General features: G+C 40.9%; 1 protein-coding gene across 1 annotated transcript in view; it reads right to left on the reverse strand.

Moving 5' to 3' along the window:
• Positions 1 to 2,679: 2,679 nt before the first annotated feature.
• The window catches only part of PEX7 (peroxisomal biogenesis factor 7), a 42,563-nt gene continuing 32,908 nt past the window's right edge, over positions 2,680 to 12,334 (reverse strand). The window contains exon 10 of the mRNA XM_048075758.2: positions 2,680 to 5,351. Within this exon, the coding sequence (XP_047931715.2) occupies positions 5,283 to 5,351 (69 nt within the window). The 3' untranslated portion in view covers positions 2,680 to 5,282. The remainder of the gene's footprint in view (positions 5,352 to 12,334) is intronic.

Raw genomic sequence — 12,334 nt, forward strand, 5'->3', positions numbered from 1 at the left:
TCAAAGCCCCAAAAGAGCACAATGTGAAGGAACATGTGGATGGCTTTGACACTCTTTGCACAGGGGAGAAAAAATCTCCTTCTTAACTAAATGTAGATGGAGAAAAAAATCTGCATTTTCTGGAAATACTGGAGTAATTGGGATTCATACACCTCAGCATGACCTCTGGAAGAAGCAATTTTGTCCCCTCCCCAGTGAAAGCATCACTCAAGAGGAGAGCCTCTCACATCACAGGGGATCTGGCTGCAAGTCCAGGCTGGGGGATACACGCTTCCTGAGAGAAACCAAAAAACACGCATGTTGGATGGTAAGGATTTGGGAACTCAAGCATCCATGTCCCAGGTGCCGTATTCTACCTTTCAGGACTTACCTGTGCTGCAAGGTCAGCTTCTCCTGCAACACCACATCTCTCAAGGTACCCCTACTCCTCGCCTTGTCCACGCGCAGCATTCTCTAACCCAAGTACGAGGGGCAGCAGGGAGGGTGCTGCCGTTTGCCAAACCAACCCTTTCTCACGTGGATTCAGGCCAGGCCCAGTACAGGTCTCCCACTGCCTCTCCACCTGTCCATGCTAAGAAAAGACAGGCTTTCCTACACTTCGCTGGGAAGGAGCTGGATAAAGCAACACAGGAACCATGTGCTGCAAAACCTTTGTGCCAAACTTGAGTGTGACTGACACTGGAGCAAGAACAGGTCTATTCCATGTGGCGGGTCCAGTCACTCAAAGTGACAAGAAGAGGGGAAAATTCAGGCCACATCACGTGAGAGAGCACTGCAGTGAACGTACAAGCCTCACACTGGCTGTTCTTGTGTCCAGGGACAGTATGGTGTGCTCAGGTAATAAGATGACTGTGGTGGCTTTACCCAGCTGGGCAGCTGAACTCCACCACAACCACTCTCTCACTCCCCCTCCTCAAAGGGAAAGGGGGAGAAAATACAATGGAAAAGGCTCAAAGGTTGAGATGAGGACAGGAAGATCATTCAACAATTATCACCACAGGAAAACAGACTCAGCACAGGGAGATTAATATAACTTATTACCTGTTACTAACAGGTTAGAGCAGTGAGAAACTAAAAACAAACAAACAAACAAACAAAAAACTACCAACACCTGCCGCCTACCGATGCTCTTCCACCTCTTCCCCCCAAGCGGCACTGAGGAATGGTGAATGGGGGCTGGGGTCAGTCCCTAACACTTCATCTCTGCTGCTCCTTCACGGTCCCTCTCTGCCCCTGCTCCACGCGGGGTCCCTCCCACGGGATGCCGTCCTTCTGAACTGAGCCTGCGGGGGCTGCCCACAGGCAGCAGCTCTCCAAGCACTGCTCCCACACGGCTCCGTACCACGGGGTCCATCCCCCAGGAGCAAACTGCTCCAGCACGGGTCCCCCACGGGCGGCAGCTCCCCCCAGACCCCCTGCTCCTGCGGGGGCTCCTCTCCACGGGCTGCAGCTCCGGCCCGGGGCCTGCTCCTGCGGGGGCTCTCCATGGGCCGCAGCCTCCTCCAGGCCACATCCACCTGCTCCACCAGGGGCTCCTCCACGGGCTGCAGCGTGGAGATCTGCTCCGTGTGGGACCCATGGGCTGCAGGGGGACAGCCTGCTCCACCAGGGGCCTCTCCACAGCCCGCAGGGGAACTGCTGCTGCCTGCCTGGAGCACCTCCTGCCCTCCTGCTGCAGTGACCTGGGGGGCTGCAGGGCTCGGTCTCACTCCTCGCTCCCCCAGCTGCAGCTGTGCAGCAGTTTTTTTTTTCCTCCCTTTCTTAAATCTGCTCTCCCAGAGGTACAAACGGCATGGCTTATTGGCTCAGCTCTGGCCAGTGGCGGGTCCCTTTAAAGCCAGCTGGAACTGGCCCTTATCTGACATGGGGCAGCTGCTGGATTCTTCTCAGAGGCCACCCCTGCAGCCCCCCTGCTACCAAAACCTTGCCACGCAAACCCAATACAGCGACTCCATTATGAAATTCTCACCTAGCAGTGGGCTATGGATGATAGTAATGAATAACTCTGTGGTTACTTACAGTAATGAGATGATTTTGATGCCTTAACTCAAATCCTTTGATGCAATTTTTCCTCAACCCTGTGTTTCACCTAGCTACATGGGTGAGAGGAAAAATTAGTTTCGAACTCCTAAGAAGGGCATCATGTTTTTAAAATGGTTTCTTGGATGAAAATGGTAAAAATCTATATGGAATACGTTTAATGGAGAGTTTGTGTTAATTAGGATCTAATGCAACCGTGAGATATATAAGGGAAGTGCTGTGCAGAGTTGTAGCCACTCGCTATCATATGACCCAGTACCCATTTAAAACTAAGCACTGCTACTGAAAGGGCTAGTATGTCCATGCCTATGCCATCAACATTTGAGGCCAGCACTGTACTTGATAGACGATGTCACTTGGTGACTGGAAAGTAGTCTGCATAGGCAGACACTCAGAATCGTTTAAAATAACTTTCCTTTATCAGAATGCAGACCTGATGAGACATACAGATAAGCAACGTTGTATAATGTTTGGTCTCTAAAACCAGGAAAAATGCAGCTGTCACCCAGTATTCACAGAAGATAAAGCACGATTATAATATTAGTTACCTATAAGATACTCTCAGTACCTTTCACTGCATTTACTTCTTTGTTCAATATTTCTTAACTAGGGAAGCAAACACAAGAGTTTAGCCAAAGATACTGTGCGCAGTTCATTTAATAGCATTGCAGAACAACAAATCCATTCCTTTAAAACATAATTAATCACTGTCTTTCTTGAACTAAGGAGAAACATATGCACTCCCATAAACCAAAATTTTCCACAAGAGCAAGTTTAAAAGCAGAACACATTACATCTTCAATACTGCTGTAGTTAAAGGCTTGGTTCGACAAATGAAAAAAGATGAGAAGCTAAAAAAAAAAGTAGATTTTAAAAACAATTATAGCAACATTCCCTGAGAATTAAGAATCGGCAACAACTGTTGCCTGATTTTTATTTTTTTCTGCTACAGTGCAAAAACGTGACAGCATGTTCTCCCCATTCAAAGATCAAGCGGGAAGATTAAAGGCCACAGTTTATATTTACTATGCGCATCTTCTAGATGTGCTCATTTTTAAAGAGAGAGAAACCTCAGCAACCTTCAGCGCAGAAGCTAACCTGGACACAGGGGGAAGAGAAGGCAGCTAAGAAAAGGAGTGGCAGTTAATCCATGTGCTGAGCGTGCATGTGCAGAACGGGGATTGTTTCTTTCTCTGTGCTAGCTTTCCAAAATCTGCCTTTCCAACCGATACACAATGGCAGTGTTCTGGAAACATCCACCACCACCCCCAGAAACATGCGTATAGAATACATACCCACCAACAAAACATACCATTCCCTCACGTAACTTGCAGTTACTTCTGCAAGTTTAAGGAGAAAAGGGAGATAGAGCAGAAGACTGGAGTAACTGTTAAGGTTGAAATAATCAATTTTAATGTTTAGAATTAGATTTTATGGCCCATGGTATTGCTGAAAGCTCTGTGCAGCATAGCTGTATGATTGCATCATTCCTCAGCACAAAGAATTAAAATTGCAATAAACCTTTGGAATTTGGTGCAACACACTCTCACAAAAGAGAAAATCCACTTGTTTTTCATTCAGCTTGAGAGGATGGCATTCCAGGGTCAGTTTGCACTGATCCAGAAAACTTAAGAACCTATCATGATTCAAATTCTCATCCTGTGGAAAGGGGTTTTCTTTCTGTCTTGCTCTTGCACCAAATCAATATATACCTATCTCCCTGTAGCTGCCTGCTAGTTCCCAGGCTTTCTCCAAGGATAGCCCAGTAATTCTTTCCTCACAACTTTCTTCACTACAAATCTTAGTTCTGCTGATTCTTTCCTTCGTTTCTTCAAAATATCCAGCAGTATCTGCTACTACTTGATGTATGAGTGGTGCAACCAGAAGTGTACTGCATTCATTAACAGGAGACAATAGGAACCCAGCTGAAGACCTAGCACCTGCAAAGAGTCTTTTGATGGTAAAGACTGATGACATGGGGTAGCAACAGAAATGAGACAGCTTTAAGAATGTTAAAAAAAAAAAAGAATCAAAACAAAACAAAAAAGGGCTAACATGAAACTAAGAGAGAAGCCAAAGATATATAAGTGAGAACTGCAGGAGTATCACAGGGGGATCCTTAAGAGGCTGATAGAGTATTTAAAGGAGACTGGAAAACTAAAGAAAATGAATGCCTCTACTTGTTGCCAAAAAATCAAATGAAAATAGCAACATGTGGGCTGAGGGGTTAAAGTGGGCAAAGAAACTACTCAACATAGCTTTAATATGTTGGGTGTATTCTTGCAAGTCTGATAATAGCTTGGCCACATTGGATTTGCTATGCTTATGCCAAGAAGTTAATCCGCATGTGTGTCGGCTCAACTAGTCCAGACATCACCTTTCACTTTGGCCAGTCAGTGGTAGGTCCAGAAACACTAAATATATGGCCACATTCCTCTTCTATCTCTTGAAAAATCTAAGTGAAAGTAAAAGATAAGTCTATTAAAAGAGATGGTTGTCCTATCTCTAAATCTTGAGAATTGTGATCCAGTTAGTATTGTTTGTATTTCATTTTTTTTCCTAAGTGTTTTCTCTAGATTATTGTTCTGCATGACTTCATTAACTGTTTTACTCAAGGAGATCCATGGGAAAAACGTATGAAAATAATCTCTACCATCTCTGTGAAGCAGCAATCAAAAAGGTCAAAGGAATCAGATGGCTATCAACTATGACATTTACTGTCTATCAAGAGTATTCATCATACTGCACAAGAAAATAATGCAATGTGAGTCAAAGCAAAATGTATCAGTATAAACGCATCCCAGTGATACAAGCCTCAGGTTGACATTACAGTACTCCACAGTGAAAAAAACACTTTCTCCTTTTCTACAGTGACAATCTGTAAAAACGCACTGTCAGTTATTTTTATTCTTTATGAGGATCAAGAAGATTTTGGCCTCTGCTCTCATAATTAGCCAGACTGATCACAAAATTGTGTCAGTGGTTCTGCTCTGAAGACTCCAGCTTGTATCTGCTACTGTCCTCTTCAGCCACTCAGTAGCTGCTGAATGTTTTGCTGGCCCAAGCACTAACCTGTTCAGTAGAACAAGTCCACATGCTCAAGTGCACAACCCTTTCAGTACAAACAAGACTTTCAGTTAAAAAGAGACACGAAGATTAGTGATGCAGCTGACAGTTTAGCACAAGTCTGGTTGTGGATGACGACAGAAAGGTTCCTATTGTGTCAGATCTTCATTTTCTCTCTAGACAGGACATGCCAGGCACGATGGAGTGTAGATCTTGACAAGCTCATCCCAAGCACAGTCCACCACCTACAAAGTAAACAGAATCTGGTTAGTGTCATTTTGACAAAAACCAGAAGGATCTTAGAAGAAATTAATGCATACTGTTGGGTTAATGTTGGTTGGTACTCTAATTTACAATGCTTCAAAATTAGATAGCAAGGCAGCTGCTTTTTTTCTCTTTTTAAAAACAAACAAACAAGCTTCGTTCTAGCTTCACTAAGGCAAGTAAAAATTTACAATTTCCTATTTTGCATACTCCACATGAGGAAAGCAGGGAAACCTTAGAGTTTCAAGTGACTGTTTCACACAGGCCAATGCAGAAAGTAACAGCATGGGATGAAGGGAGGACAAATAAATTTCCAGACCGTGTGACATTTCTTCTCTTTATAGGGTCTTAGGACTCTTCTACCACAACGTCTCAACACTTCATGATCAAATGTTACCATTTTTCTCAAACTTGCAGGTAGGGAAAACTATTATAGACATTTTCCTAATGGAGAGCTGAGGAACTGAGAATGCTCTAGGTGACCCTGCTTGAGCAGGAAGGTTGGACTAGATGAGCTCTGGAGGTCCCTTCCAACCTCAACTATTCTGCGTGATCCCATGTATGCGTGAGAAACAAAGAAGTGAACCAAAATGACCAATGGAAGTTTTTTGAAGAATTAAGACTGTTCTTCAGTCTCACACTGATAAGCTGTGAGATCACTGTATTGTCTTTTGTTGAGAAAAGACATGCCTACCAGGAAATTATTCTAACATAACTGAAAACTTTCTGAATTGCAAGTCCCAAGATGTATTTTAGGTGAAAGCTAGAAACTAAAATCACGAACAAGGAGGTTAACCTTATTCTATAGCATTAGATTTGAATAAATAAGGAGATACCACAGAGAAGACTGTAGAATCACAGAACAACTGAGGTGGGAATGGATCTCTGGAGATCATCTGGCCATCCTCCCTGCTCAAGCAGGGTCCTCTAGCACACATTACTCAGGATAGTGTCCAGACAGCTTTTGAACATCTCCAGGAAAGGAAACTCCACGGCCCCTCTGGACAACCTGTCCCAGTGCTGAGTCACCCTCACAGAAAAATAATTTTTTCCTCATGTTCAAATGGAATGTTTTAATATATTTTTTTCCTTCATGTTCAGAATGCTTTAGGTTTGATAATGACTTGATAATGCACTTAAGAGACAGTAACAAAGTGAAAGGGTTAAGCACACTGACAATTACTCAAGTAAATGAGATACAGTGTATATTAACAGAATATTGTAGGGAACAAGAAAGAAGGCAAAGCGGAGTAGAAAAAGGACAGCTAAAAAGTTGATGAGCCCCACAGATACATGCCAATAAATCTGGCTTAATCCATCTTGAATTATCTTTACAATGTATTTTCCAGTTGGGATGACAAAGGATGAAGTGTTGGATCCCCTACACAACAAGCTCCCTTCTGCTCAGACTCCAATTCCTGTTCTCTTCTAGAGCCAGAATGAACAGCTGCACACGAAAAATTTGGAAATCCAACTTCAATATTTTATTTCATATTATAATCAGCCTGTTTTGTGTTTACTATACCGCACTATTTATTCATTTTTATTGCTTCTTTAGTTGCTTCTACTAAGTTTTTGAAGTGTTTTCTGTGTATATCTAAATGTACCAAAAATCTCTTGAAAACATATCTGTCTATTCATACAACATAATAGAGCTTTGTGTGGTATAATGTTCTGCTGCATTGCAGTCCGTCCAAATCATACAAAAAAAGAAAATCCAAGTTCTCCACTGAAAAAGCTACGTAAAAACCGTGTTTTATACGATTGCCAGTTTCTAAATATTCTTCAGAGCTCTGGATCAATATCCGTATTTCCACAAGCAACACTTTCCACTTTCATGCAGAAACAAGATAACATTTGGAAAAAATCCCACGGGAATCCCCACCTGTTATCAGTGTAATTAGCATCCTGAAGCAGCCTCTGAACAAATACAGTTACAGAACTGGTTAATCTAGCAACACTAAAAATAAACAGGGGATATTAAAAGGGAGTTTGAAAAGGATCACTTGCTGTAATTTGCCCAACTCATTGACTTAATGATAACACATGAAAGATGACAAGGTAATCAGCTAACAGAAGGAAAATAAAACTACAGCAAACAGCACTGTATCAAGTTCTTCTGTGCAGAAGGAAGTCTATAAAGCAAGACCAGTATTAGAAACCTTGGTGAGAATGCCCACGTAAGAAACAGCAAACAGGCATGCATGTAAAACTGTGACACTACAGAATGGAACAACACTAGAAAATGCAATAGCCTTTCCATTTCTCCTTAATACTTCTCCAAAACACAGCCAAGTCTGTGAGAGAAGGGGGACAACTGAAAGGTATCATTGTGGTAGCCAGCATTAATTTATGGACAGCTGCTACATGCCCCTTTGCAGTACCTCATAAATTATCACCGCCACAAATACAAATGACTAAAATAAACCATGGGATAAAGAGAAGTAATGTTTATGCAGCTACTGCATCAGGTTACCAAATGCCTTCTTTCATTTTGCTTTATTTTTTTTTCTTATGATGACCTGTTTTATACAATGGTCTTATGACCACTGTATGCCTTTCCTAAGAAGAGGGGAACATAAGATATTGAATAAGCACTAGAAGTATTTAGCAATGTCAGTTCTCATGTGATATGTGATTTGGTTATTTAACTAAGTGCTACTTTATATTTAAATATTAAAAAAGCAGCAGTAATTCCAGCTGGGAGGAGGGCTGATCCAGCACACCACAGTAAATAAATATGCAGTTAAAAATGCAACTTCCTGGAGTTTATATTTTAATCAATGAGATGATGTTACTAATAGGTGGAAAAATGCTTCCATGGTAAGATGAAGGAGAAAAGAAAATTTAAAAATTAATTCAAACATTGTCTTCATATCCAATAAAGTCCTCACCAGTAGGAACACGAAGGTGTGGAGGTTCACCTTTCTGTGTTCATGTCTTCACTGTCTTGGAAACAAATTTTACTCACAAATTGAAACAAATCTCACTGATTTCAGTATTTAGAGTGTACATAATTTACCTTTTTTTTTTTTAAATGACATGCAAACAGAGTAGAAGACTGTTTACTTCAGTTGCAAAGAACTGAATAATTGTAATCCTTATACTATTTAATAACTTGGACACCTGTATGTCATGCAATTTTCATTATAACTTGCAAATTGTTCTTGTAACCGTAGAATAAAATTCTACTATAGCAACTTTTAACTATCTGAAATCGCAGAGAAAAGGAGAATAACTAAAGCTGAATTGTAAAACAAGAATATTTCACCTTACAGTGACTGTTCAGTTACATCAAGAAATAATGCAAATTTAAAAAACATTCTAAAACAGGTTATTTTTCTGCTGGTTATGAACTGTTACTAAAGCTATATGGGACAAAGGCAGTTTGACAAAATGTCTCTAACCTTATTTAAGTAGCAAAGTTGCTGTACTAGCATATATGCTTGGGATAACTTATTGTTACTGCTGCAGCATAAATGTCATGCCAAGTTATCTGCCAGTAGAGTTTTTAAGCAAGTCTATTTGAAGCACAGAAATCAAAATGGGCATCACTATATTTCCCTTTAAGTAAAGCCAAAAAGCAAGCAAATGAACAAAAAACTATAGTCATCATAGGAAGCTGACTGCTTGACTTGAAAACCATAGTTTAATTTAAATGAAACAGCTATCCTGTATTTTATTGAACTGTTTATCCTTGTCCCAGAGTATAACAATGTTTCCCACCAATTGATTTAATATTGATACCATTCATTTATCAAAGACATTTCCATTTACTCACAAACTGATTTACTTTTCTGATAGGCCCTCTCTTTTCTATTCATCACAATCATCTTGCTTTGCAATAGACTTAGACCTTTTCCAGCACCTGAGGGCAATCCATCGAGTCCAGGGCAATTACATGGATGACATTCTGCCTCTTTAATGTTCAGAAGGAGAAAAAAGAAAAGAGAAATCTCCCAAGTGAGTAGCTATTTTTTATTTCCAACGTTTGAAGGCACAATAAAACTCCAACCTCCAACCCAGACGAAATACATTGAAAAGATCAACTAAAAACTTTGAGTTCAGTAACCCCTTTATGAAGGGAGTTAATCAGAAGAAAGTGCAGCCTTCTCCATGTTAATATTTTCAGCCTTTTTAATGGGCCTATCCAGAAGTACCCTGGTGCCACTCAGCTTCCTGAGTGCTTATAATAAATCAGATGATAATGCACAAATGTGTCTGAGTGACCCATTTCCCTTTTCAGCTTTTCTCCATCCCACCCCATTTTCAAATAAAACCAATATGACCTGTCTTTTTTCTGTGAGAAGAGATATCAGAAGTATTCAGTTCTTCTCGTCCATTAATGTTGTGTTTCCCTTCCTCTTTTAGTTTCTTATCTTCTGTGACATTTTATATGGAATCTAACAACCTATTTATATCATTATTACGTATTTTGAAGGGTCCTGAACACCCTCTGCATGTGTGTAAGATGGAGAGATGGGAGATTAGCTGGAGATAAAGAAAGCTATTAGGTTTGCTACTCATTAGATTACTTTGAGAGGTGATCACTTCTCAGATTCCACCTCCAGACCAGACCAGTTTTGGCCTTAGTGCCCATTCATACACCATATGCTAGAAAAATCTAAGTAGAATGGATCTCTATTGAAGCACCTTTTTTTCTTTTTGTGGGTGGGGGGTATGTGGACCATTACAAAAGATAGAATAGGCAGAAATTTAAATTTATTCAATACCTATTTTGTACTAGAAAATCTGAACCACTGGTGTGGCCTTTTGTTTCATCAAAAGATTCCAGGGATGAACTGCACACGATGTCTACCTTCACACAAGAATGAAGTGATGGGAGTCTGTAAATTAAAACTTTTTTTATTTTGAATGTGCAACGAAAGATTTCTCTAATGTGCTTTTGAAAAAAAAAAACACAAAAAACAGCACACATTGTTTTAGTTATTATTTCCCAATAAAGGCAGAATTGAACAAACCCTGGACCGTAAGTTCTTATAAATAAAAGCTGTTCCAGATACAGGAACAAAATCCAGTACGCTGACTAACAGATGAGGCTTGCAGGAGCAGAAATTGTTTTTAAGCCACTGAAACATGACACACAACTGAGAAACTGCTGCCTCATCTCTTCCCAGCACTTCCAAGATTGAGAAGTTTTTCCTCTCAGCAGACTGCCATTGCAGCTCTTACAGAACTGCCATGCCTGACAGCAACCCTTCCAAACACCCTGAGATGAGACTTCTGTTGATAATGTCTAAGAGCAACCATTATTCACAAATGGTTAGCTTTGACTGATGCAGTGAAAATAGAACAGTTAGGGAAGCACCTGCAATACGCACCAGCAAGAAATGTCACCTCCCTCTCCAACTCTATAAAGGTGCTCACATTGGTTTAATGATAACATTTGCAGCTGTTTTAAGTCTGATCTTTCCATGCAAAAATCCACTCTGAGACTAAGTAAGAAGTCTTTTTATCTCAAAGGATCACTAACTGCATAACTATGGTAGCATCCAGGCCATACGGAGAGATTAAAAAGAAGTACAGATAGTGAGACAATCAGAGCAGCGTGATAGCCATGACAGCTGGGTGGAAGCTATCAGCTCCTTCGCAATTAAGTGTAACAATTAAGAGCAAATGAGCAAAAGCAAGGTCTTTTCTTTTCTGTACATTTCCACAAGATGCAGCTCCACTTTTATATGGAACAGTCGACATTTCTAGGACTGCAAGGGCGCATGTCTAATGAACAGCAGAACAGAGAGCAAAACAGCCTCACAATAGACACCTCCTGCATTTCTATTTGGCTGTACTGGTTAAGCCAACTTAGCATAGCTAATGTGGCACATTGCATAATCTGCACATACACGAGAGGTAGCAGAACAAACCTGTACACCAGAACTTGACCGATGATGATAAAAAAATCTCCATAAAGCTGAAAGATCTTAGGACAAGATTTCAGTTACCTTCAGGGGATACAGCTGAGGTGGCCATAGTTTGGCTACGACCTCTCTCCAGCTAGTGAGAAATGACAGCTTTTTAAGTTTTAGTGACACTGATGCCATATGAAAGCTCACGATGCCATCAGCACAGCAACATTTCATGGGATCAACAGACCGCTGCTACAAAGCAAGCATTGCCCCTCAGCTCTAAGGCCTCTGGCCAGGTGGAAGGGAGGAGCGCAGACTGCTACAGACGAAATGCTGGTGATACCCCACAGCTTTAGAGGGAAGAAACTGGAGACACAGAGAAGCTGAGGCACAAAGAACAGTGTAACACAGAGTACAAGACTAATTTCACAGGTACTGTACTGGTATTATCACCAACTCCATATTATTTGGAATTATGTACAGGATCATGCACAGGGAAAGTAAGTACCAGAAGAGAAGTAAGAAATCTGATGAGTTGCAGAATGCCATTCCAATATAAGCTGGGATTTGTAGTGTTTTCTCCTAGATCTTACATCAACACTTGCATTTCAACAGCAAAATACCCTGACTGTCTTATGGACCATTTCTGTTAATGCTTTGCACCATAAAGTGCACATTTTAATATATGCCTGAAAATTTGTTAGTCCAAATTGTTATGAACATGACAACAACCATTAAGGTGAAAGAAAAAAACAGTTGATTTCATTAAAAAGCAAAGCTTTCAACAAAGGCTTACTTTTATGTAGAGGCAGATACCCCAAGACAGGTTATCAGAATAGTAATTAAGCACCAAGGAATTTTCTGTTTCACCTAGCTAATACTTACCTCCATGACGGGGACCCGTTCCTCACCAGCAAATCTCTCCCCCCACCCAATGTTGCCTCCTCTTAGCAGGATACTTCCCAAGAACCCACTTGCCTACATGTACCTGCCTGTGGATTCTGTTCAAAGCTCCATCAGTTCCACAGGAATGTCTTATAAATCCCAAATCGGATACTTAATCCTGGTATCTATTTTGAACACTTTTCCAAGACTGG

This window comes from Anser cygnoides, chromosome 3, assembly GCF_040182565.1.
Source record: "Anser cygnoides isolate HZ-2024a breed goose chromosome 3, Taihu_goose_T2T_genome, whole genome shotgun sequence".
Classification (NCBI taxonomy): Eukaryota; Metazoa; Chordata; class Aves; order Anseriformes; family Anatidae; genus Anser; species Anser cygnoides.